The 27,438-nt window shown below is 48.6% G+C and overlaps 1 protein-coding gene across 14 annotated transcripts in view; it reads right to left on the reverse strand.

Annotated features, from left to right (window-relative positions):
* Positions 1 to 483: 483 nt before the first annotated feature.
* Positions 484 to 27,438, reverse strand: part of Banp (BTG3 associated nuclear protein) — a 78,000-nt gene continuing 51,045 nt past the window's right edge. For 9 of the 14 annotated variants that reach the window (XM_052727421.1, XM_052727416.1, XM_052727420.1 and 6 more), the window contains 7 exons: positions 25,975 to 26,142; positions 19,274 to 19,404; positions 17,695 to 17,766; positions 16,985 to 17,023; positions 6,472 to 6,597; positions 2,989 to 3,132; positions 484 to 1,048 (listed from right to left, as the gene is read on the reverse strand). In XM_052727421.1, the coding sequence (XP_052583381.1) occupies positions 977 to 1,048; positions 2,989 to 3,132; positions 6,472 to 6,597; positions 16,985 to 17,023; positions 17,695 to 17,766; positions 19,274 to 19,404; positions 25,975 to 26,142 (752 nt within the window). In that variant the 3' untranslated portion in view covers positions 484 to 976. The remainder of the gene's footprint in view (positions 1,049 to 2,988; positions 3,133 to 6,471; positions 6,598 to 16,984; positions 17,024 to 17,694; positions 17,767 to 19,273; positions 19,405 to 25,974; positions 26,143 to 27,438) is intronic. The other 5 variants (XM_052727417.1, XM_052727414.1, XM_052727426.1 and 2 more) reach the window with 3 other exon arrangements.

A 27,438-nucleotide genomic window follows, 5' to 3' on the forward strand; every position in this document is an offset into this window, starting at 1 on the left:
CTACCTCTGCATGACTAACCAACCCAAGCATTCAGAATGTGGTGGTGTGAGACAGAGGCACAATAATTGGGGACAGAAACTTTGAAGTCTTCCTAGGAAAGGTCTTGAGCATGGCATTATCAGTCAGTAAGGACAACTTTACTGGCATTTCATAAGCCACTGATGTGACTATTGAAACTGCTTTCTCTGCAGAGGCATGGCCTTTTCCACAGGGCATTCTCCAAGGACCTCTAGGGCTGCACCTTATGGAGCCTAAGCATTCAGAAGAGGATGGGCTGGAGTGACCTTGCCTTTGAGAGCTCCACCATGATGAAATGGGAGCCAGCTGCCCCAAGAGTGACCCATAGCTCCTGCTGCCCAGCATCAAGGGCTAGAGCAGGGATTCCCTGGTGGCATGGACCTGGGAGTGAGTGTGCTTCCCAGCACCCATGCTGGGAATGGGCACCCTGGGGAAGTCCTCTCATGGTGCAACAACACTGAGCCTCTGTGGCCATAAATACACTTTTATTTCATTAGAAATGCATAATTACACTGTGGAGCACTCCCCTAGCAGCGGGTCCGAAGTGCTCCAGCATCGTCAGCTGGCCCCAACACCTACGTCAGGACCCTGAAGAGAGCACACGGCCAAGGCTTCTGCTACTCCACAGTTGTGTTTCTGTTGTGTGTGGGTTTTTTTTTTCCATTTTCTTTTTTGTTATAAACACCATAGCAAATTAAAAAAAGCTGTTAAACAAAATATCGTAGTTCTTGTTTTTCTGAATGTACTCAACACGCTCTGCACTATGCTTCTCCGGAGACCAGCAGTGGGACTCAATCCTGAGGTGCCTTCCAGCAGGGGATGGCCAGGACCCTTCCCCAGGAGGAGGAGCTCTCATGTGCCCTGCAGAATCCACAGTTGTCCTGCTGAAGCAGGAGAGCAGGACACAGGGCAGGGTCAGTGAGCAGCTGTGGTGTGGTACTCCTACAGTGCTTAATCTCACTGGATCTGGATGGCTCCATGTTCAAGCTGCATTTCAGGCTGCAGAGTGGGCTGCAACGCCTCAGCCGTCTGCAAGGTGGGGGAGAAAAGAGAGCTGGTCTAGAAAAACACAGCAGCACGTTTGTGTCAGCAAGCCACCTGTATGTTACACAGAGCCACAACTTTCCCACACACAGAGAAAACACACGCCAGCCTCAGAAGCTCAGTGTGTATCAGGCTACCCCCGACTGGATGGGAAACAAGCAGACCTCACACTTGCCCAGGAGAACTTGGGCTACTGGGGCCACACTGCTGCCAATTCTCCATCCTTACTCGAGGTGTCCTGAGAAACAATGCAGATTAGCCAGGCCATGTTCTTAACCTGAAATATTTGCTTAGAATCTTAGGGTCACGCTGACTTCCTACAGAAACGGTCCAGTGTTCTAAAGTGGCATCTTGAGACAGCTTAAAGACATGGCGCCTGTCAGTGATGTACTTTAGAAAGAGAATGCAGTCACTGTTTCAAGGTGTGAACTTGCAACCTTGGAATGAGTCACCAATCTTCCATCTCAGCTGTACTTCAGGGGCACCAAAGGATAAGTTGCCTGGGCTTTGGTGCCGAGTCAGGAACAGGGCCTGCACCACATGAGGCAGAAGACTCATAGCCACATCCTCACAGCGCTGGCACCTGACAGCTCTTAACGGACATCTAAGTCTCTGCTCTTTAAAGATAAACACTTGACAAACTGTCTCCTTTAAGAAAGGAGGAGAGCAGCTGGGCATAGTGGCGCACACCTTTAGTTCCTGTACCCAGGAGGCAGAGGCAGGCGGATCTCTGTGAGTTCAAGGCCAGCCTGGTCTACACAGTGAGTTCCAGGACAGCCAGAGCTACATAGAGAGACTCTGTGTGTGTGTGTATGTGTATGTGTATGTGTGTGTGTACGTGTGTGTGGGAGTGTGGGGGGGTGTTGGTGGTGGCTTGCTTCCTCTCTCCCCAGTGGGGATGGCATGGCTGAGGCTGTGTTCAACTCACTTACAAAAAAAAAAAAGAAGGGAAGAGAAGAAGAGGATTACCGTTCAGTTGGAAGGTGTAGCCTGCAGGTGCTTTCTATGAAGCTTTGTGCTCAGCAGGCAGGAAAGCGAGCGACCCTACAGCTTTATCAAAAGTTTGCAAAAGTGAGATCAAGTGGGCAGCTGTGTGGCAGGCTGAAGGGGGCAGCCTCTTGCGGCTTGACAGGGATGATGGCTGAGGCCTGCAGACTGGAAGGCCTTCACCTTAGCCCAAGTTCCTTCCCTGAGAACCTGGAAGAGTCATTCCTAGTCTTCAGGGAAGAGATCTCACAGTGCCCTCTCCTAGGACGCCTGGCCTGGCAGCTCCATAAGCCCTTCCAATTCTTGAGGCAGACAGGCCTCAACAACTTCTGGGAGAAGTAAAATCATGACCAGCCTAGGGCCAAGGCCTGGTTCTCAGGCTCAGGAGACCAGAAACTTCTGTGAGAACCTGCACTGCTCACTATACCAGGCCCACAGCACACCAAGGAAAGAGCTCCTGCCAGAGCTAGCTAGAGGTATACAGAGGGAGGGAGGAGACTTGTCCACATGATGCAGACTCAGACTGTCCTGGGTCTTCTGCCTCCCTTCCATGGTCACCTACCCTGGTTGGGCTGAGATCACATGAGCTCACAGCTTCTGGCCTGTGACCTTCAACAGAACGGGCAATGAGTTCTCAGGAAACAGAGGCCCTGACTCTGGGCACCTCCAGGAATGGCTCTCAGGAAAGGGGGCAGGCAGAGCTTTGGTCTAGTTTTAGATCTAGATAAGCATTTCCAGACAGGTATCTCAAGTACAGCTCACACTGCAAACTGCCAGAACCGCCTTCACATCATGATTTCAGGAGTGAGGAGCTAACAGAAGACCCACGCCAGAGCTGGATCTGTGGCCTCTCTACAAGGTTCCGAGCTCTAGAGGAATGTCAGACACAGCTCCAAGTTCAGTATCTACTGGGGAGGCTGGAGGGGCCGAGGACTCACCTGGGCTGCAGCTGTGTGGTCACTCACAGGTGCCAGTTGGACGTACTGAACCTGAATGTCACTGCCCTGGAGAGGCGACCCGTCTACTCCCGTAGCAGCAGGGTCTGAAGAGGCCACGGCTATGAGCTGAGCACCCTGCAGTACCTGGGGTTGGGGACAAAGCCAGGATGGTCAGTGGAGCTTGGGTCAATCAATCCCCATCCTCTTCTGGTCCAGAAGCAGCAGGCCCACAGTAAGTGCAATGTAGCCCACTGCAGAGAGACACCTGGTTAAGTGAGTGTTGAGCTGTTGTTGACTGCCATGGAATCTGCCACATCCACATATAGCCTTCTCGAAACATCCTTGTTACACATAGACATTAGTCTTTTAAAGCCTGTGTAAAAACAAAAAAGCTAGAACTTGAAAAGAGCTGACCACAGAAAAATGCACAGGCACACTGAAGACACAGCAGGAGAGCTTAACAAAGCCCTGGGCAGAGCCCACGTGGAGCCAGTAGCTGTAGAGAGGAAAGCAAAAGGAGAGGGAGGGCTGCAGGGATAGCTCAGTGGGTACACTGCCTGTGTGCAAGTGTGAGGACTAGAGTTTGGACCGTGAGCATCCACACACAAGTCAGGAATAGCTGTGTATACCTGTAACCCCAGCAGGAAGACTGCTGGAGCCAACTCACCAGCCAGCCTAGCCAATACAGTGAGTTCCAGGTTCAGCGAGAAACCTCATCTCAGAAAAAATAAGTTCAAGATAGATGAGGACACCAACATCCACCTCTGCGTGCAAACACAGGCACAGGTACGTACACGCACGCACGCACACACGCACATGCATGCACACACAAAGAAAAAAGAAGAGAAGAGCTACACTATGGCAGAGAGACTGGAGGAGTGAACAGGCTCCTAGGGGAGGGTGTGACACCCAGGAGCATAGGTCTCGGGTGACCCCACCTCTGGGTATCCTTCCTACTGGCTTACTTCCCACAAAGTCCACTTGGTGCTCACACAACTGGTCAGGTGGCTCTAGGCAGACAATACAGAGCCTCTGTCTGGTCATTCATAGTTGCTAGGAACCAAGGAGCCCTTCCTTCATCAGGGCTGTGGACTATTCTAGGAGGGAAGGCCAGGAGTCCCAGACAAGGAACTCCAACAATGAACAGAACTGCCCATATCTGAGACACCTTTGGCAAGATGGCACACCCACCTGTGGTACAAAGAAGACAGCATGTGGCATGGTTCCCCACAACCAGAGACAGCAGTACAAACTCACCCAGTGAACTTCTAAGAGCTTGTAAATAGTGTTGGCTTGTCTGTCAGATAACATGTGCCTTTTTAAAGGACACACTCCAAGTAAGAACAGTGTCTTTTATGCTAATGAGGGTCTGCCAAACCAAAACAGACTCAGGTTCTCAGGCAGTGGGAAAAGACTTTTTTAATGACTTGAAAGCCCCTTTTCATTTTTTTGAGTAACTAAAAAAAAAGTCAGACAACTACCTGGGGATATGAATGCCAACAGACTGAATATAGCTGTCCCCTCAGAAGCTCCTGCTGGATGCCATAGTGGCAATGTCAGGAAGTGGGTCTTTCATAAGGGACTGCCTAGGATTCCTTTGGCAAGTGGTCTACCTCCTTCTTGGAGAGTGCAATGGTTGCTGGGTCAATCTCACTTCCAGTTTGATTCTGTTCACCTATGGAGGCCTTCACAGACTCTGCTCAGGAGGAAGCCGAGAGACAACACAAACAGTGACAACCTAATGTCTAGCCTGTCTCTGCACATATCCAACCTCATGACCTACCTCTCTGGACCTGCTTTGCACATATCCAACCTCATGACCTACCTCTCTGGACCTGCTTATTGCTGCTTGTCTTTATGTCAACATGTGGGGCTAGAAGGGCAGTTTCCTTGGCCTCACAGGAGCCACACATCCTGGTCAGCCACTCCACGGGCCACGATGACAGGCAGAAGGCTGTGCAAAATCAGGGAAAAGCTGGCCTTCACCCATCTCCAGGTGCTCAAGTTCAAGTTAATTAAAAGGAAAAGAGTGTGCAAACACATATCTGTGTAACTGGTTTCCAGGCAAGCTCAAAACTCAACATAAATACTTGCCTGGGACTTCTACCCCAAAATACCTCAGCACTGCCACTACTTCCCACCCGCTGCTCTGGCACAGCGACTGCACAATGCTACTGGCCAATCCTGCCCTCTTCTGAGCAAAGCAGGGCAACAGATGCTAAGTTGCCCAACAGTTGGCTGACAGTAAACACACCCTGTTTTAGACAAAGGTTAGCCCCTCTTGGGGGGGAAGCCTGAATAGAGTAAAATGATCTGGTTTGTCAAGAGGCATTGACAGAAGCCTCTGGCTTCCTCCTTCCACTCTGACTTGTAGTCAGGTTCATTATTTTTGCTCAGAACTACATTTCTCCAGGCATTGTGCTTTGCTAAGCAGTCCAGCTTCAAACAAAACCAAGAACTTTATATTTAGGGAAAGAGCAAATGGAGCTCTTGTTTTGGGCACAGCCTTTGGTGGTAGACTGGCTCTTCTAGACCTTCCCACTGTGTGAGCTGTCCTTGACCTCTCATGGGCAGCCAGGGTAGCTGGGGAGCTCTCCTCCCCTGCATTTACTCACCCATAGTACCTCCTGCCCTCCTACTCAGCTGCTCAGTGGGTCCCACATGCTCCTGTGCCAACCCTGCACCCCATCAAAACTATGCTCTGCAGAGGAATGGACTATTCCCACCCAGGATGTGAGTCACAGGAGCTTCTGCAGGAACATAGGGCCAAACAGACAGGACAATATCTATGGCCCACTTGTGCCCGGCTGTCTCCCCTGCCCTGCCCTGGGTCATCTAACAGGGCAACCCAGCTGGAAGCAAAGGGTGGCTCCCCATGTGCTCCTTGATCAGCAGAAGCAGCAGGCTTCAGAAGGTAGGAAAGAACACTAACAGCAGAACTGCTGCAATAGCAGCATGATCCTGCCTCCATGAATAAAAGGCTCTGTGGTGTGAGGGATCTGAGCTTGTCAGATGGGCCTGTGTCACTAGCCACTCATCAAACCATATGCTTTTATATGCCATCAGTAGTTTCAAGTATGCCTGTACACATGTCTTCAGACACATATGGTCATATGTGTGTACATGCATGAATGTGCATATAAGGCACACACCTGTTCACAGACACCTCATCAGCTCTGCTAAACTCCTAACATGCCCCTCTCTTATGGTGTCTCTGGTGTTTCTGGCTACCAAAGCAAGCTCTTATCCTCAGATCTCTGTAGGTATCCGAGCATGGACAGTAGCCGTTATGTGGCAGCCTTATAAGCCTGGGCTCACAGTGTAAGGCACTGTCTAACTTGCTGTAGGTTCTGAAAGAGCCAGATACCTGTGGAAAGCAGGCCCTGCCTGCTCTCCAGGGCTCTAACCTGATACTTCTTCTCATGGTCCCTGGAAAACACTGGTTAGGCCACCCACATCTCCCAATAAGAAACACTTACAAACCTGGATCATCTCATTTCCAGCAGGCAGATCAAGTGTGTCTCCTCCCAGAGGCCAAAGCTGGGAGGGATTAGCCTGGGCCACTGAGTCACCGCTGACAGGAATGGGATTCTGGCACAGGCCCCACGACTGGAAGAGATCAGAATGGGGGCTATAGGCTTGGCAGTGACTTGTCAAGCCACAGACCCCACCTTGTGGGGAAGAGGTGGGAAAGGGGAGGTGCTGGCACACTGGGGCTGCCTGGTTTGCTATCTCCTGGGAACTCAGAAGCCAGGCCACCTTTGGAAACCTCAAGTCAGGAGTTATAACATAACCACAGTTCCCCAATCATCTTACATTTTTACAGATTCCTCCATAATGAGTCTAAGGTAACTGTAACTGCTTTTAAGGAAACTTCTGCAATCATGGAACCCGTTTCCCAGAAACCTCTACCTGTGTTGATTGCAGCAAAGCAGCAGCCTCCCTGCTCAGCAGCCCGACAGTGCTGTCCTGCCCGCACTGCCAATAAACCACTCTCTATATGAAACATGAAGCTGGTAAAATCTGCAGTGCGGTACTGTAAGAAAACCTCAATTTGCAATGTTAAGACAAAGGTGTAACTTGATCAACCAATCAATGAATGGAAGCAAAATTCTCATCTGGGAAAAGCTCAGAAAGTCATGGCTTTCAAAGACAAGAGCTACCAGGCCTGGCTTGCAAACTGTCTCCCAGTGAGGAAGCTGTAGGGCCTGGACCCTGGCTATGGGATCTGACCACATTCATTTCAACTGTGGGAAAGAACTGGTGAGCTCTCACCTTGGCTGGCTGCTGTGAAGAAGAAACTTGAAGACCAAGATCATGTCAAGGGTGCTATCATCATGCTCACAGGGAGGGCACTTGCCTGGGAAGGCCTGGCCATATCTGAACTGTCCAGTTCTGGCCATGCTTCTTGGGCCTGCCCCTGTGTGTCTCTGGTCCACACTCAGGATTTATCATCCTAGTGACCAGTCGTCTTCTAGCAACAGGGGCAGACACAAACCTGTTCTGCTGTGTGGGCCATTTCTGAACCTGCCTCTAGCACCAGAAGAGAGAACGCTCCAAGGCACTTCCCAGGCACTTACCAAAACAAGCACCTTTTAGCATTATTAGCATGATGGCTAATAATCCTAGCACTCGGTAGGGAGAAGCAGGAGATCAGTAGTTCAAAGCCAGCCTTGGCTACTTAAGTGAGATGGAGGCCAGCCAGAGCTATATGAGACCACAACAACCCAAGTATGGTTTCACTGGAAATGCTACCCCTGGTGAAGGGTGACAGCCATGAGGACTGATGCAGGAAAAGTCAGCTGGGTGGGTATGACCTGTTCACCCCCAAGAGCTTCTTTGAAACACTGCAGCCTGGGATAGCAGCCAGGGCAGGGAAGATGACACCTGGCATCTATCCTTACAAACAAGGCTGAGGAAGGTCCCAGCAACACCAGAACTTGCTGTGACTGACACAGTAACAGTCGACTCAAGCACTCAGCAGGTATCTACTACAAATGTTGGAAAGAGATGGTTCATGTGCTCTGCCTTGTTTAGAGCATCCCTGTCACAGCACTGTGTAAGAACAGCACAGGCATACTGCAGTGAGCACAGGGAAGGCCCGCTGTACTCCCTGAATCAACTGCATCCCAGTCTCTGGCATGTCCTGGCAGTGATTTGAGAGACCCACTGCAGGTTGAGGCTTGACTTTAATGTTAAGTTGGTGGTGAATAAAAAAAAAAACGGAAGTCAAATCCCGGCTGCAGGATAGCAAAGATGAGCTTGTGTTGGGTGCCCAGGGTACACTCTGGCCGCCCAAGAAGACCGACTGCTCAGTCTGTTTAGGGGACCCTACTGAAGTAAGAGTCTGGCAGACATGAGCCCTCAGCTACACAAGGAATGCAGCAATGCAGGCCACCATGGCATGGCACACAGGGGCAAGTTTCCCATTATCTCCCAATAACAAACTTTCAGTTCCTTCACTCTTCCTGCTCACTCTGCATCTGGAACAGAGCCCTGATCTGCAGGTTCTCCAAACAGGCTCTGCAGTGTGGAAATGTCTGACTGCACTGAAGTGAGTGCTGGCGCCCAGACCAATAGCCAGACCCATCACCTCCAGGCAGCCAACTCCAGCTAGCCTGTAGCTGACCTCCAGTGGACTTCCCAAGGGACAGCACAGCACTGACAGGCCAGAGACAAGGACAGGGAGCAGGCGTGTGCTATATTCTCAGCTTCAATGGTAGCCGTTCCCCTAACACATTTTTGAAGCAGTGCCTATTTTTCAGACATACGAAAAAGTGGCAGAGGGCAAGAATTCAGAGCAGGGCACTCAGAGAACCTGGGAGCACTGTGCTTTGGAGCACACACCATCTGGTTTTCCTCCATCCACCGCCAATTCTGAAGCTCTACTTAAAACCCAACTGAGATAATGCAAAACTGGTGCAAACCCTAAAAATAAATGCAAGAAGCCCAGGACCTTTCAGCAGTATCTGCATATGAAACTGAGTCCCACCAAAAATCTATTAGGAGACAAAACCAAAACAAAACAAAGGGCAACACTTGTGCTCGGGTAGACACTCACTTGTGTTGATGAGTGTGTAGCCAGCCCGGCCCACAGCTGTGGGAAAAGTCTAAGAAGCTTCCACTTCTTTCTCTTACTCACTTGATACAGCCGAACAAGGGTCTTTTCCCAACCTCAAAGGGTAGTTTTCTCCAGAAGAACAGTGAGGTGCTAGAAAGAACTATCCAACCACTGACTGGCCCAGACAGTGACCATCCACCAACTTTCCACACACACACACACACACACACACACACACACACACACACACACACACACTCCTATGACAAAGACAAACTTATGCATTGTTGTCCCTCTCCTGTGTGTATGTTTGTGTGTGTGCACACAACACACATGCTCGCCCACATTCACATACATTTCCAGCAAAAGATCAATGCAAATTGTTCTCCACCTTACTAGACTGAGATGAGATCTCTCACTGAATCTGGAAATTGCTAATTTGGCAAGCCCAGCTGGCCAGTAAGCTCCAGGAAAACTCTTCTATCTGCCTCCCAGGGCTGGAATTACAGATGTACACCGCCACACCAGGCTTATTTACGTGGGTGCTGAGGATTGGAACCTAGGCCCTCATGCTTATGTGGCAATCACTTTACAAAATGAGCCATCCCCCAGCTACTAATTTTTTGGTCTCTGTTCTAGTTAAGGTTACTATTGCTATGATTAAACACCAAAAACAAAAACAAGTTGGGGAGGAAAGGGTTCACTTGGCTTACACTTCCACATTGTAGTCCATCACTGAAGGACAAGACAGGACAGGAACTCAAACAGGGCTGGATCCTGGAGGCAGAAGCTGATGCTGAGGCCATGGAGGGGTGCTGCTACTGGTCTGTTTCCTCTGGCTTGCTCAGCCTGCGTTCTTATAGAACCCAAGACTACTAGTCCAAGGACAATACCACCCACAATAGGCTGGACCCTCACCCATAAATCACTAATTAAGAAAATGCCCTACAGGTTTGTCTACAGCCTGATCTTATGGAGGCATTTCCTTTTTTTTTATTTTAATTAATTAATTAATTTTATGTAGCTTCTCCTCCCTCCTCTCCTCCTACTTCTTCCCTGACCTCCCTCCCCCTAATCTTAATTGAGGTTCCCTCCTCTCTGATGATTCTAGCTAATGTCAAGTTGACATAAAATTAGCAGCACAGTCATGTAGCCTGCCTGGCCTGGAGAGGTGAATGAGCGGCTGTCTACCTCCGCCTCTTGAGTGCTGGGATTAAGTGCATTTGTACATGCTCAACTCAGCTACAGAGTCTTTAAGCCCTCTAAGCGAATTCTACTGAACACATGTCCTTGAATTCCAGTGTGTGAGTGTGAGTGTGTGTGTGTGTGTGAGTGTGTGAGTGTGTGTGTGTGTGTGTGTGTGTGTGTGTGTGTTTACATGTGTTTGCATGGGAGAGAGGTAGTGGCACGCACATGGTAAGGCCAGAGGAGAACATCAGATGTCTTCCTCCACTGCTTTCTGTCTCACTCCACTGAGATAGGACATCTCACCAGACATGAATCTCGCTGCTTTGCTTTCCTCCCTGGATTTGCCTGTCTCTGCCTCCAACGCTGGGGTTCCTAGATACATGGCCATGCCCAGGTTTTACATGTGCACTGGGGATTCAGACTCAGGTCCTCATGACTTTGGTGGGTTCAGGGGCTGCAACTGTTTGATAGTCCATGCTAGAGCCCCTGGCTGCATCTCATCTCCAGAGCCCCCAGGAAGAGCAAGGAGAGAACCTGGGCTGTGAGGCAACAGGTGGTGCAGTGATCACATGCAGGCTGCCTGGGAGAAGCTCCCAATCTGCAGCCTATCCACACCTCCAGTACAGAGATCTCCCTGGCAGAGTGGGCTTGCGACACAGAGCTTAGCTACAGAGCCCTGAACGGGGCAGGGGGGCGGGGCGCAGGTGTTAAGGTAGACTGGACAGCATGCTACCTATGTGAGATAGAGCTGGGGGAGGGGGTCCTATGGACTGGATTGTATCCCTTCAAGTTTGATTAACCTCCATTTCCTAGTATGACCTCCCTTAGATATTTCTATTGGATCCCTAGTAGATAAGGACAGATTCTAACCTAAGGACAAGTATCTCTCCAAAAAGTAGGGACATCTAAACACAGGCATAATCTAGAAGGCCGTGCAACAATAGAAGCTATCTGAAACGATGTGACCACAAGCCAAAGACTACCAAGAACCTAGTGTAATTGGCAGGAAACTCCTTCAGAAGTAACAGAGGCAGTCTGGCCTTCTCTGTACACTTCTGTACAGGCAGCATGGCCACCGCTGAATGCCTCTGTACAGGTGGCCTGGCCTCTTCTGGACACCTCTGTCCTCTAGAACACTGGGCGAGGACTTTTTTTTTTTTGTTCTAAGGTCCAAGTAGAGACCAGGAGTTTAAGGGTCCAAATTCCAAAACACAAAAGAGCCTTTCACTTGAAGCCCTCAACTGGACCACAGGCTGATAAGAACTTCCCAGAATACCCTGAGGCCTCCAGAGGCTCCTGTCCTCTCCTGCAGCTGCTTTAGGCCAGCTCACTGTCCTTCAAAGGAGCCACCAATGGTCTCCCCTAACTGGCTCCCTAACAAGGGTGGCAAAGGTGGGTGCTGGATTTCTGCAAAGATTCCTGGATGTCAGTAGGAATCTGCAGTTATCTTAATGTACATGAGTCACCAGTCCAAAATATACAATCAACAGTGACTTAAAAAGCCAAAATCCAGTTCTGAACTGGGCAGAGCAGGCCCTTCATATAGCCTGAGGAGGAATGGAGGAAAGATCTTCACATACCCTTCGGTAAAGACAAAGCCCTCCATACCCACCAGAGCATGACCCATTTGGCCGACAGGGCAGAGCAGCAGTTGCCCATCCTCTGTCTTACTTGTAGTTTGAGTGCTGAGTGCTGCCAGGCCCACAATTTCCACCTGAGCCACAAACCTATGATGCGGCCCAGGCCTCCTGAAGTCCAAGCATTTCTCAGAGCCCTGTGCCCCAGGCCTCTGCTGGCAAGGAGTGCAGCACTCAGTCCTAAGACCCTGACTCTGACCCCAGAACTCAGAGAGTAAAGTGGGAAGCAGGAGAGGATGGGACACTGACTAGCCTACCAGCCTTGAGAAACTCTTGAGAAGCACCCCAGCCTCTCACTTGGGTACCTCTCACCCCTACCTCAGAAGTCCTGGCCTGAGGTGGGAAATAGCAACTATGTCCCCACTAAAGCACAGTGGCTGCTCTCAAACACAGCTACTTAGAAAACCAAAAGCTTCCTTACATGTGATGGCAGTTGGTCTTTATGCTAAGTTGTGACATCAGCAAGAGGCCACTTTGACTTAACTGAGTCCAAAACACCAGTACGTGGATTGTTTTGGGTGTAGAGAAACTCTGCAAGCAAAAAAGCACTCCAAGAGTGGACTAGGGGCGGGAGGAGAGTCTACGTCCTGATGCACAGGTGTCCTTGTTTCCATGGTAACACTGGACACTAGAAAAAAGGCCCAGCACAAGGAAGGCTCCTTCCTGGATCTCTTCACTGTGGCTCCACATTCCAGAGATAGGAGTTCAAGCTATAGAGTCACCCACTGAGGAAGCCATGTACACTCTTCCCTCCTGTCCAAGGCTGAGAGGTGAGGGAGGCAAAAGACTGGACAAGAGGAATGGGCACCTAGTGAGTGAGGGGTCTTGGAGCTGTGTGGAAACACACAGGAAGAGCACCCTGCTGTGGAGGCAAGCCAAAGCCAAAGACTACAGTGGCAGTTTCTGAAGTCTATGTGGAGAATCTCAAATGTCAGAGGATCTCACAGCCCTGTCTGTCATTTAGCCTAATCAAAACAGAATGAGGATGCCTAGGACAGGAGAGACACAGACTAGGCCTGTGTGAGAAGCAGTCAGGGAGTTTGGAGCCCCAGTCCAATAGTACCTGGGGCTACCTAGGTTGGCGCCAGCCAGGATTCTGGGTACTTAGCACAGATGTTACCTTTTCTGTTATTCCGAGCTGCATTCTGCCTGTTAGGAAACACAGCATGGGACACTGACTCATTTGTCCAAGTTCATAGGGCCAATAAAACCAATGGACAGAGGAGGCCTTTAGGGCAGTGTCCCAGCCTGCTGTCCTCCATGACTGGAACCACCACTTGTCTGTGACAGGTTTATTAGAAAGGAGCAAGGAGCCGGGCGGTGGTGGCGCACGCCTTTAATCCCAGCACTCGGGAGGCAGAGCCAGGCGGATCTCTGTGAGTTCGAGGCCAGCCTGGGCTACCAAGTGAGTTCCAGGAGAGGCGCAAAGCTACACAGAGAAACCCTGTCTCAAAAAACCAAAAAAAAAAAAAAAAAAAAAAGAAAGGAGCAAGGAGAACGATGGCTCACAAATCATGCCACCAAGAAGTTCTAAGATTTACTGGGACAAGCCTAAGCTAAGGCTGAGCTCTCATAATAATAAGTCTCCGTGTCCTCATTTGTGAGCTGGCAGCCCAAAGAAAAATCTGACTACATTCATCCAATTCACACAACAAGCCTCTGTCTGGAAGCATCCAGCCACCCATCCTGCTGGGGCTCAGCTCCTCCAGAGGACATGGAGCTGTGGAGATGGCTGTCCAAGGCACCTGAAGTTTGCTCAGCTCAGTTTACCTGGAGGCAGGCACTTCAGAAATGTTTAAAAGTTTGAGGATCACCAGGAAGGAAACTACTGCAGGGAATGAGACTACCTGCAATTAGAAACAGGCCTGTGCCTCCAGGCCTAGCACACACAAGTTTTTATAAAGTTGATTTTTAACCTTTAAAAAAGTATGGGTAGGCCTGTGCATCTGTTTGTGAGTATGAACATATAAATACAGGTGCCCAGAAGCCAGAAGTGGGCATCAGATCCCCTAGTGATGTAGTTACAGGCAAATGTCAGCCAGTCACCTGACATGAAAGCTGGGAACTGAACCCAGGTACTCTGCAAAGCAGGCAAGTGCTCTTAGCCAGCCCCAATAATGTTTAAACAAGGTTCTAATATAATTCAAGAATTACCTTCTGACTTATCAAAATGAAGGAAAATGTACTGATATTTACAGTACAAGTGTCATTCGTCTGAAAAACTGGAATATCTTAGACCACTAGGCTAAGCTGACAGCAGTAGTCATCTATCACACTGTGTTCACAGTCCATGTGGTATGTCATAAGCAGCATTCAGGAGCTAATGCACGGGGGCTAGAAAAGAAAGTGAACATTACTACAGCAGCTACAGAAGCTAGAGTGAAGCCCACGCTGCCTTCAAGAGCTAGTCTGACTACACACACTCAAGAGAGAAAGATCCTGGAGTCATGTGTGAAATCACTTTCACTGAGGCTGGAAACCCAAACACAAGCAGCTTCAAAGGCGCATCACCCCTGTCTAGGCACGCTGCTCTCCACTACAGAACCAAACTACCCTTCCTGGGTAGCTATCAATGTCAACAGCCCACAGAGAGGAAGCTCAAGGGGCAGTAATGGCTCACTTCAGAGCTCAGGTCTGTGGGCAAAGCGACGATCCAAGACCAAAGTCAAGGCCAGCCCCCAGGGGCCTTCTTAAGGTAGCCACTAGTTTACTGGCCTCAAGAAGTCCTCATGACTTCAACCTCACTGTTCACCATTTTCTTCTTTTTTTTTTTTTAAGATTTATTTATTATGTATATAGCATGTATGACCAGAAGAGGGCACCAGATCTCATTACAGATGGTTATGAGCCACCATGTGGTTGCTGGGAATTGAACTCAGGACCTCTGGAAGAGTAGTCAGTGCTCTTAACCTCTGAGCCATCTCTCCAGGCCCTGTTCACCATTTTCAATGCACCCATCCACTGTACTGCAACCTTTAATCCTATGGCTCTTCGCATTTAAGGACTTTTATTTTCCAGAAACTTCTGACAACCCACACAAATTAAAGACTCCACTATACTGACATTGTGAAAACTGAAATCCCTCTGACAAGAAATTAGTACTGTATCAACACATTTGTCACACCCACAGTCCCCACTCTGGAGCCCTACCCTGTCGTAACCCCTTGCATGAGGAGCCTAGATTTCCCTGACCCTGCTTTGACTTCCCACCAAAGCTCCACCTAAGCAATTCCATCAGACCATTACAACCCTACCCAGACCACTCCAAATGGTCCTAGTCCTGAACATGCTCACAGCTACAAAGACAGGAGCAAGGGCAGCAGTATGTCACCCACCTTCAGTAAAACATTCCAGCATTCACACCAGGATGAAGGAAGACCTAAGACCAACTCGGGATAAAGAATCTAAGATCCACAGGCACAATCTTCTTGTGGACCCAGGAAGAGGACAGGTGACAGGGCTAACTGTCCCCTGCACAGGTCTGGTGACTTTAGCTCCACTGAGAACAAACACCAAGGTAAATGGAACATTTGTGCTTTCTGAACCATAAATGAAGCCATGCTGGGTAAGGTTACTGAACAGACTGGAGAACTGGCCAGATGACAAAATGAGGACAGAATCTCTATAAGTGGAAAGCAAAGACAACTGGCTAATGGGCCTGCAGAAAACAGTTGCTTCGTGAGCACATGCTGTCCGTTTCCATCAGAAGACAAGCTGCCTCCAAGAGAGAAGAGGATGCCAGCAGTACCCTTTGATGTGTGGTCCCAGATACAGTGACACTGGGAAGGGGGGTTGGAAACAAAGTATGGGGTTTACAGGTGGAAAGAATCAGAGATGTACAAGTTACTTCTCAGTGTGAAAAGTGACCAGTATTACAGCTTCTTGCAGGGAGGCTGCTTAGAGCAGAGTGGGTAGTGGATCATGGCTGGCAGCAGTGACAGGCTTCTGAGGCACTGGGCCCAGGGGCAGAACCAGGTGTCTGCCTTGGAAGCTCAAGCACTGGCTCTTTCGTAGCCTCTCTGCCCGACAGAAGCCTGTGGCTGTGGCCTGATAGAAGCAGCCGGTCCGGGTTAGACGTTGGGCTCTCTGCCCTCAGGTCAGCAGACAGAGCCAAGCATCAGGCAGGCACTTCTGCCTACAATCAAGCACAAGCATCACACTTAAACTGTGAAAAGCCTGCTGTGTTGTTTTTTCCAATTCCAGGCGAAACTTTATTCATGATAGAAACAGTGGGAAACTGAGGTAATGGGCTTTGCTTTCTCATCTATGAAAAGGTGCATCCTTTCATGTTATGGGGAAACACCAACATAACAAACACAGACCACAATGTCAAAAAAAGCAGAGAGAGGAACCAACTACAAGGCTGAAACTCCCCAAGAGGAAGGCTATGAGAACCAATTTCTGCCACAAGCTTTGCAGAAAGGACTAGGGTTCTCTTTAGCTCTGACTCTTTCCCAAAATGGGTAGCACAGGGAAGACACATGGGTCTTCCAGCACAGAGAGTGTTAGTTTTGGAAAACAAGGAGCAGAGCCTCCTGTACGGTGAGTGAACTCTATGTGTCACCACAACTTCTTAAGCTGTATTATGCAAACAGAAGCCTGTCCTGACTATCCATAGTGACCTAGAGCTCACACCAACCTTCACAAAAACTCCTTGAAGGCCACAGAAGTGCAAATCCCAACTGCCACCATGAGCTTCCCTCCACCCTGTGGCACTCACTCCTCTCCTGAGGAGCCTGGGATACTTCACTAAGCACAGAAGTCCTTCCAGGTATATCCAATAAAGAACTGTTCTCCTTATCTCAGAACAGGAAGGTGTTTAAGTTTGACAGCAATAAGCAAGAACCAAGTCTACCTTGTCCCACCTGTGCAAATGTCATCAAACTTCCATGGAAAGTTGCAGAAAGCAATGAACTTGGGGAGTTTCTTCTCTGGTGCAGAAACTAATGTGAGAGCCCCCAAAGCATCCATGCAGGCCAGAGCCCCACCTGCACACTTCATCCCAGCTCCCTCCTGCTGCAGGCAACCCCACCCCACCCCCACACCAGTGTCTCATGCTGAGGAATACAGACTGTGAGAAGGTATGGATGGGGGACAGGTGAACACTTACCTGTCCATCCTGGCCAACATGATGGATCTGTAGATTGCCCTGCACAGGGAAAAAAGGAGACAGAGTGAGAACTTCCCTACACTATTCAGAAATAACCAGGAAACCACTAACTGTACAAAAATCCAACCCCTTTTAGCAATAAAACCCACAAAAATAAAACAAGTACTATAAGGTGAATCTTTTTTTCTCTTGTATTAAAAGCATAAAACTCGGCCGGGCAGTGGTGGCGCACGCCTTTAATCCCAGCACTCGGGAGGCAGAGCCAGGCGGATCTCTGTGAGTTCGAGGCCAGCCTGGACTACCAAGTGAGTTCCAGGAAAGGCGCAAAGCTACACAGAGAAACCCTGTCTCGAAAAACCAAAAAAAAAAAAAAAAAAGCACAAAACTTTAAACCTGTTCCCTCAACTCTGACCCACAAATGAAAATGTCTTTCCTTTTCCTTTTTAAACAATTGCAGATTCACAAGGCATGTACACAGTAGCACAATATGGCCCACAATAGGTAGGAAGTTACTCCCACCACTCTGAGTCTACAGTGTCTCTTCATAGATCCCATTACGCCATCATCAATTATAAAAAACACCAGTCACCCACTGAACCAGGCAGACTCTCCTAGAGCACTCTTCAGGCTCTTCTGGAATAGCATTGGTTCCATAAACTGAGTACATGACTGTGTGGCCTTGTGAGCTTGCAGGGTGACACCTGACTCACCTCACTGTCCTGTGTGATCTGCACCTGCTCCCCTTGAGGCACCTGGGCAATGTGGAGGTGGCCCTGTGGAATCCACAGCAAGAGAAGACACCAAGAAGCATCAGAGAAAAACAAACCAAAAGAAACAACAAGCACCCTCTGCCAACTTGATGCCTACCTGCTCTCAGCCCAAGAGAGGGCAGGGTCTGATTACCTTAGTGCAATGTGTGCACTGGCTGAGCTCATCCCACAGCCTCGTAAGTAAATGTTCATCACATGATTTATGCGATTTGCTGAACTTTTAAATGTTACTTAACAACTAAGAATGTGCAGTCACAGGGGGAATACTGGTAAGGGTGGCAGATGGGAGGAGTCACTCGCATGCACTGCACTGAAGTGGAAACACTTCACGGAAACACTAGTAAATGTGGCTCCACAGAAGCCCAGGGTCCGACTCCTATCAAAATCCTATCTGGGGCTGGAGAGATGGCTGAGGTTAAGAGCACTTGTTGTTCTTGCAGAAAACCTGAGTTCAGTTCCCAGCACCAATGTAGGACGGCTCACAATACCCCATAACTCCAGCTCCAGGGGATCTGAAGCCCTCTTCTGGCCTCTGTGGACACCTGCACTCACATGCACAAACCCCACACAGACAGACACATGCATATACATAACTAAAAATAAAAATAAATCTTTTTATTTTTGAAATCCTATCTTAGCCCAAATAAGATCTTATAGCAAACAACCTGCGGCAGGTGTTGGGCTGCTTCTGCTTTACTGTGCACAAAAACCTGTGCCAAAGGGATCTCTTCCCACTGCTTCCCAGACTTCCCCACTAACCAGGTGAAAATACATGCTGTCTGGTCAGTTACACAAATCGACAAGCCCATGAAACCCATCACTTACAGTCACTGTTTCCTTTCAAACAGCCCCGTAGCCAGTGGACAAAAAGCACCAGCATGACCCTAGAGCTGCCCTCAAAGCTCCTTGCTCTCCAGCAGTTTCTGAGGTGCATACTTCCCATCTGCCACTGTCTGTCTGCTTAGAGTATACAGAAGACTCTGCCTAGCCTTTGTGCTGCCTATGGCTCAGAACACAGCACCCTGGCCGAGGCTTGCCTCTTTACTGTGCAATGCCTGTAGTAACCCAGCACATGTTAAAGAAATGCTGCAGAATCCAAGGCCATCGGCTTAGACCTTTTCCACTATGAAAGGCTGCCTGAGATCATGAACCAAGAATTATGCTTCCAGGGAGACAAGCAGAAAGAGATTCCTTCAGACAGGCTGCACACATATGGGTGACCTCAAAATTAGTACAGGACCAAGAGATGAACCATAGGGACCAGTCAATGTCCTGCAGGGATTTCTATCACTAGGTTGTTCAGCAGCAGCCAACAGCCATGTGCAAGGTTGTCATACTACTTCTCTAAATGAAGCACTTTCACCTCACCTCAAACTATCAGTGTGCTGCTTTCTCTCCCTGCGCCATCAACATTCCCCCAGCTCCCTCCCCCAGCTCCCTCCCCCAGCTCCCTCCCCCAGCTCCCTCCCCCAGCTCCCTCCCCCGAACTCCCGAGACATGTGAGTGAGAAGGTACGTACTACTTGCACCTGGCCATCCTCTCCAATCTGGTGGATCTGCACTTGCTGTGCATTGGCCAACGCATAGTGTAGGGCCTGTGGCTGCGACTGCTGTAGCTCACTGGCGGGTGGAGGGGTACCAATCATGGTCTCTGTGGAACACAGGAGTAAGTGTTAGGATCCTCAGGTCCCACATACAGGGTGACACTCAGTCATCTTAGCTCCCTCATGTCTCCCCTCTCAATTCCTGAAGAAGAGGGAAGAAGGCATCTTGTTCCTAAACTCAGGTCAGTACTTCTCTGCTCTGAGAGCTGTCAACAGCAAGTCAGGGGAAATTGAGATTTGTGACGACAGAGGCAAGCATTGTTAAGATTCAATTGACACTGTTGTAACCAACTCTTTTTCCTGCAAACACATAGACAAACTACTGACCTAATGCAGGTCTGTCCACAGATATGACCCACAGGGCTATGCTGAAATCAAACTACATCTATAACACACTTAATTAAAGTAAGGTACATTTGGTTTGATATCTGGTATGCTAATTTTAACTGTAATACAAACTATAATGAATTTTCTTCCAGTACTGGAGACTGGGTCTAAAGCCTCCAGCATGCTAAATGTGTGTTCTGACACTGAGCACATCTCGGCCTCTAACTGTAATGACATCACAAGCAGAATTTCCTGAAACAGGCTATTAGGGCTTAGATTTTTTTTATACATTTTTATACATTCAATTTTCAATGTATATTATGCAGTTCCATGGCAGAGAGTTGTACTAACTGGTCAGAACAAACCTGCTGGGCAAACCTTGAGAACGTGGACTGTCATTATGTGTGGATGCGAAGCTGACTCTAAAGGAAAGCTCTATGTCCTTTCCACAGCAGCATCAGAGTGCTGTGGTTTTAAAAAGCACCATGACAAAATTAATTAATTAATTAATTAATTAATAAAAATAAATAAATAAAAGCACCATGACAACAACTAAACTGTGGAGTCACACACATGTACAGGCAGAAGATAGAAGAGCTGGTCCCTCTGCCACTTGAAACTAGTAGCTACCACACAGATGCTGCTTCCTGTGTCCAGAACAGTAAAGCACAGCATGTATGAATGTTTACACAGTGCTGACTTTCAGAAGCTTACAAGAAACTATTCGTGGTTGATGTCCAAACTGACAGGGACTAATCCATCATTAAATAAACTAGCTTTGCTGGGCATCATGGCACACCTGTAACCCCAGCACTCAAGAAGCTGAGGAGGAGGGTCACAAGCTGGAGGTCAGCCTGGGCTATACTGCAAGACCTTGTCTCAAAAAAATAAACAAGGGATGAAGACATAGCTCAATGGCAGAGCACTAGCCTGGCATGCATGAGGTCCAAGGTTCCATCCCCTAGCACCACCAAACAAAAACTAGCTAGCTGTCTTGGTTATTTTTCTATTGCTGAAGAGACACCATAACTAAAGCAACTTGCAAGAGAAAACATTTGGGGGCTTGCTTACAGTTTTAGAGGGTGAGTCCATGACCATCATGGTGGGGAGCAAGACAGCAAGCAGGCAAGAATGGTACTGGAGCAGCAGATGAGAGCTTACATCTGATCCACAAGCACAAGGCAGAGAGAAAGAGACTGGGCCTGGCATGAGCTTCTGAAACCTCAAAGCCCACCCAACTGACACATCTCCTCCAACAAGGCCACAATTTCTAATCCTTCCCAAAAGAGTGGACCAACTAGAAACCAAGCATTCAAACATATGATCCTATGGGGGCCATTCTCAAACGACCACATATCCTTGGCACAAAACTCATATACAGGCCGGTGAGAAAGCTCAGTAGGTAAAGGCACTTGTCACCAAGCCTACCAATCTGAGTTTGATCCCCACAATTCACACAGAAGGAGAGAACCTACTCTTGCAAGATGTTCTCTGACCTACACTCATGTGCATGCCACATGCACTCTCACTACCATGCCTACCCGACACACACACCCATACACACACACACACACACACACACACACACACACACACACACACACACACACACACACACACACACACACACGGAGCATGTACATGAAAATACACATACAAAACAAATAAAATAGAATAAAAGATGAATACTTATCTATATAAATATTTGTAAGGAAAAAACATCCTTTGCAGTATTGTGTGGTGGTCCCTTGTCTCTCTGCTAACAATTCTAAGGTAACAAGTCAACCCAGCTGGAATCAATACCAATTCCAAATTAACAGAATTCTGGCTTAATTACATTTTACCATCACCAAAATAGCCTTGAATACCAGAATAGCTTTGCGAAGGCAACAGCAGATGCAGACAGAACAATGACAAAGATTCCAAAAGTCCCTTAGCCTAACCACCCACTCGGCTTAATCAGATCTTTGCCAAGAATGTGGCATGTTAAAACAGACAAATGTCTCCTCGACAGTTTACAAAGCTGTGCACTGTCACAAGACCCTGTGGATGTCAAGTGGCAAGGACTGCCCCAAGCCCAGGCCCTTTTCTGAAAGCAAGTGCCTGTCTGCCTCATCAGCCATGGCCCGAAACTATATCTACTAGTTCAGGGGCAGCTCTAAGGCTAGTCCCAAACAGCACACACCCAAAGCCACCACAAGAGGGTTATAATAATCATGCCTCATGGCGGTGTGTAGCCTCCCCATCCCCATCCCCATGAACAGCGCCCTCCCAGCCCCAGGTTCTCTTCTACTCTAAACCAAAGAGCACAGAATAGGATCAGCACTCTTCTTCCTCTAATGATGTCACTGGCAGGAGGACAGAGACCACAGGTCAAGCAGAACAACAGCCACCTGGCAGTGCCTTCTGGGAATGATGCCTCGGTCAGACCAGCATACATACTACAGGGCTTGTCCATTCCCCAACAGTCACCCCAGGGGGCTGACAGCTGCCAGGGCTTCTCAGACACGCCATTCCTGGGGACCTGCCCAGAACCTAGGCACTTAATACAATGCACAGTGGCTAGCCGCCTACACAAGAAGCCAGCAGCATCCATGGCATCTTAGAGAAACTGCCAATATGTTTATAAACGGAGCAGCAATCAATCAATCAAGTAGTGTGACTAGCTACTAATAAAAAAGAAAAAAATTGAAAATTAAAAAACGAAATATAAATATCATCACGCTAAGCTACTGTCAAGCAGTGGAAAGAAACACAAATAATTAAAAAAGTCCAACCACTAATAAGTAAGCAAGCCTGACAATGACTAGAGCAGGAGCCACAGAAACAGGCACAAGCACCTGAGTCTGCACCTGCAAAGTTGCTGTTGGCTTAAAGACCCAGAAGACGCCGGGCGGTGGTGGCGCACGCCTTTAATCCCAGCACTCGGGAGGCAGAGCCAGGCGGATCTCTGTGAGTTCGAGGCCAGCCTGGTCTCCAAAGCGAGTTCCAGGAAAGGCGCAAAGCTACACAGAGAAACCCTGTCTCGAAAAACAAAAAAACAAAACAACAACAACAAAAAAAAAAAAGACCCAGAAGACTCAACTGCTTAAAGGGTGAGTTTGGGCCAGCAAAGTGGGTGCCAGTGGGTGCTGGCTAGAAAATGCAGAGCTTCAGGCCACTCCACTCTACCTGAATTAGAATATTAACTGACCATGATTCCAAAGTAGCATACCTCCACCTGACAACCTGAGCACCTTCAGACCCAGATGCATGTGTCTGTAAGCAATCCACCTGTGGAGGGAATGGTCTATTGATTGTTTGGGATATATATGGAGAACTGATGACCTGCTTTTTCTACGCCGATCTCTTGGTACCCGCACCTCTGAAGGCAGTCTAACTCACCAATACCACCACTCCTCAGGTCCTTCATGTACACTACCAAACCCTGTACAGTTGGAGTGTCTCATCCTTTTGCTCAAATTCCACTGTCACCACAAAAACTGACTCTGGACAGGCTCTCAATGGCTGTTAAACACTGCCCTGTGACCATGGGTCAGACTATGACTGTGGTGGCTTGGGCAATGTGCCCACTGCACAGACAGGTACCAGAGCTCAGCATGCATCTGAATGCAGCAGTGGAGCCTACAGACACATGCTTCTGGGCTCTACATGTACCAAGGCAGGCACTCTGGGCACCTCTACAGCTACAGAGCCCTGTCTCCATTCACCCTGTGCTCGTCATCAAGCTAGCAATACAGGCTACAACACCTCAGTGTGTCAGATCAGGGGTAAGACCTGGTTATCAAAACCCTGTCCAATAAACTCTACCTGACTGTAATTCCTTACAATTTCTAAATAATCAACCAGCTTCAACTACATGAAATGCAGATACCTAGAGTATGTTTCATCTCTAACTCTGACTGGCAATTTTTTAAAAATCTAATTTCTGCCGGGCGGTGGTGGCGCACGCCTTTAATCCCAGCACTCGGGAGGCAGAGGCAGGCGGATCTTTGTGAGTTCGAGGCCAGCCTGGTCTACAGAGCGAGATCCAGGAAAGGCGCAAAGCTACACAGAGAAACCCTGTCTCGAAAAACCAAAAAAAAAAAAAAAAAAATCTAATTTCTTTCCTTGCTACTACATTTCTATTCCTCTTTTAAGTCCTTGAACATAACTTTAATAACATTTTAGTGCCATGGGCTGTTAATTCCAGACTGGGCCTCCTTAGTCACTAGGTTTTTTGTTTGTTTGGTTGGTTGGTTGGATTTAGGTTTTGTCTGTTGTCTGTTTTGGTCATAGGTCACATTGTCCTTTTTCTTGGTATTAGATCCAAGACCGTGTGAATGTTCCCAGACTAGGTGTATGGATTTTGTTGTCTTCCTATAACAGCTGAAACCTATGGCCCAGTGTGATCTTCTCAGGCTGTCTTTAAGTTCTGGCTTTACATGGCTGGAGATATGGCTCAGAAGTTAAGAGCACTGGCTGTTCTTTCAGAGGACCTGGGTTCAGTTCCATCACCCGAATAGTGGCTCACAACCACTAATAACTCATTCCAGGGAGTCTGATGCCCTCTTCTGACTTCTCCAACATCAGGTGTGTATATGTTGCATAGACTTACATGCAGGCAAGAGACAATACACACATACGCATGCCTGCACGCATACATACACACACACACACACACACACACACACACACACACACATATTTTTTTTAAATGTTCTGTCTTTACTCTGGGGAGAACTCAGCCATGGCCCTCTAGCTCTCTCCCAAAAGTTGGACCTGAATCCAGGGTTTTTTTCTCTGGCTGGCAGATATATGGGCACCTCTTCAGCCCAATGTGAGTATGCTTGGGTACACTGACTAGGATGTCCTGCTGATATTCACTGCAGGCACGCTCAGCTTGGAAACCAGCAAGAATCCTAGGGGACTCTGTGTGACTTGGGACCTCACTTCTAGTTCACCAGGTTCACTACTTGGGCTCTCACAGTACCATTTGGGGTCCTCAACAGAAGGTTCCTTGCTGCTCCAGGTTCCAAGCTGTGTGAGGACAGGCAAACCAGCTTCTTGTTCTCAGGGCCACAGACCTAGGTCTGCACTTGTCTACACAGCAGCTTTCTACAGCCAGGTTCACTCCAGTGCCCAATTCTGCCACCTGATGAAAGCAGTATCTTCCTAAACGTTAAACTATCACATGGATGCAGAGCTCATGGACAACAACACGGGAGCCACAGTAAGACAGAGAGAACTGATGAGCCACTGCCAGAGAGCTGCCACCATTGCTCAAGCAAGAAAGGAGCAAACCACAACCTGTGTGGGTTGACAGCACTCAAGAGCACATCTAAGGTTAGTCACAAGTCATGTCTGACCCATTCAACAGCTGCACGTGAGTACACACACACACACACACACACACACACACACACACACACACCCCTCAGTCAAATATAACTCCACCAAACTCCACCAAACACATTCTAGCCATGCCTAGAGGCTCCCTCAGGTTTCCAGGACAGAACCCAAACTTCTCATCCTACATGTGATCTACACTACAGAGAACAGTGAGTGTGACCCACACAGCTGCCACTCTGCAACAACTAGAGCTAAGTATCTGATAACCACCAAAACAAGGAAGGAAGAGCACTTTCTGGAAGATGGTCAGGGAGGGCTCCAGGCGACCAGCTTTGCAGCTTCCAAAACAAAGTCCCTGGACAAAGCCTGTACTGAGAGGGAGCCCTGCCAGCCCCATGCCCACTGCTGCTCTGGATCCTGAGCTGACCCCCAAACAGGACTCAGCTTACAGGAGCTACTGCTATTGCCAAGAAAGCTATGAAAAAGAGTTTAAAAGACTATTTTAGAATTGAGAACATAGCTCAACACAAAAACTCAGCCAAGACTGCCCAGGACCCTGGGGCACAAGCCCTAGCATTGGAGTGGAAAGAGGAGGACAGGCCCAGGGGTAAAGCTCCGAGAGTTTGTCTTGGTGATCTTGAGGACAAGCCTGAGTCTACAACCTCAAACTAAGACTAAAGAGCACGATGGGGGCCCTCCAGCCACTCTGCAAGTAACAGTAACTACTGTTAAGCTGCAAGACACTCAGGAAATGAGAAACCAGGCAGCACAAGGAAGGTCCTGCATGAATTCTTCTTGTTGGAGCTCCAGGGTAAGAGAAGCAGGCCTCATGCTCTTGCCACTGCCTAGGGAGCTCCCAAAATGCCAGCCTCACACTGGGTGGGGCCAGAACTGACGAGCTCCTGGGTTGTACTCTGCATGTGAACAAAGGCTTTAGGGCAATCTTCTCCTGAGCATACCTGAGGCACTGTATGAGGATGAGGATGGTGTTCTCCGGGAGAAGCTCTTGACCGCCAGGCTCTGGCCTCGCTGCTTCCGCCGCCATGCTGTACGGCACTTGGAGTCAATGCTCTGCTTGATCCGATACCAGTCGGACTCCGTGATTCCAAATTTATAGAAGAGGTGACCTGAAAGAACATGTCCCAGATAAAAGCTATCAGATACAGGCCTTGACCTGGACCCCACTGTTGAGAGCAACAAACACAGAAGCTGAGTGCTGCTAAGAGACCTAGCTGACCTGTTGGCCTACTCCTGGAGGGCTGATTCATCTTCCAGAAAACAAGCCAGAAAAATCTAACTGCATCAGGAAAAAGAGTTACTCAGGTCACTAGGTTAGCAGGATCAGATGCAAATACTTATCTCTCTTCTTGTCTATTTAACCTTTAAATAAGCTGACTTCACCCCAACACCAAGGGGATTCCATTTCTCACAGGCTCCAGACTCCCCAGCCTCCAACTTCTCTTGCCCTAAACTTACAAGACAGCACACGCCATCCTGACTGCCTGGGGAATCAAATGGCGACTTTACACTGTACTCATGCAGGTCCTGCTAGAGCTGTAGTCCATTACCCTCTGCTCTGCTAGGCCCACCCACCTCTGCCCAGACTAGTCCTCCCTCCTCATCCAAAACTCCCCTCAGCACAGCACACCTGCTTTCTAGAACACCCATTACTTCCCTAAATGTATAGGATTCTCACACAGTGTTTATATACCCCTTCTTCCTTGTAAATGCAGGAAACTTGGTTTTGCACACTGCTGGCACTCAGTAGACACTGGCTATCTGCTCAGTGAGCAGCAGTTATCTGACGCTATCTGGCCAGTGCTCCTTGTCAGATGCTTGCTCCTGTGTTCTTGCAAGCTGTCTCCCAGAAAGCAAGTTCCTTGAGCAAACGGACTATTCCCGGAGTTACTTGATGCCCTGGGGTAGAATAGAACCCACACCTACCACTGGAGGATGGAGCCGAAAGCCATGCACATGGCAGAGCACCCACTGGGACCCAAACTGCTAATCCTTATGTATACAGAGCATGCGAGGAGCATCAATGAACAGCATGCAGATACTCTCACTCAATAATAAGGAAATCAAAGATACACAAGGCCACCAGAAACAGACAACAGAATAGAGGTGTCAGACTATTCTAAGTCTGGCCCCACATTTCATTAGCCCATGTGATACCCCTCCCTCTTTTCTTTTTAGGACTTCTTGTGCTGTCACTTGACTTTGCCAATTAAAAAATATTTTTACTAAACCGTGTGTTGGGGGCAGGGTGTATGCATGCATGTGCACGAATGTTTTTGTGCATGTGCACATGAGGGCAGATGCCCACAGAGAGGTCAGAATCATTAGATCTCCTAGGGCTGGAGCTATAGACAACTGTGAGCCATTGATGTGGGAGCTGGGAACCAAATTCAGGTCTTCTGGAA

The sequence above is a fragment of the Peromyscus californicus genome, unplaced genomic scaffold (assembly GCF_007827085.1).
Source record: "Peromyscus californicus insignis strain IS unplaced genomic scaffold, ASM782708v3 Scaffold_8__1_contigs__length_139910024, whole genome shotgun sequence".
Taxonomy (NCBI): Eukaryota; Metazoa; Chordata; class Mammalia; order Rodentia; family Cricetidae; genus Peromyscus; species Peromyscus californicus.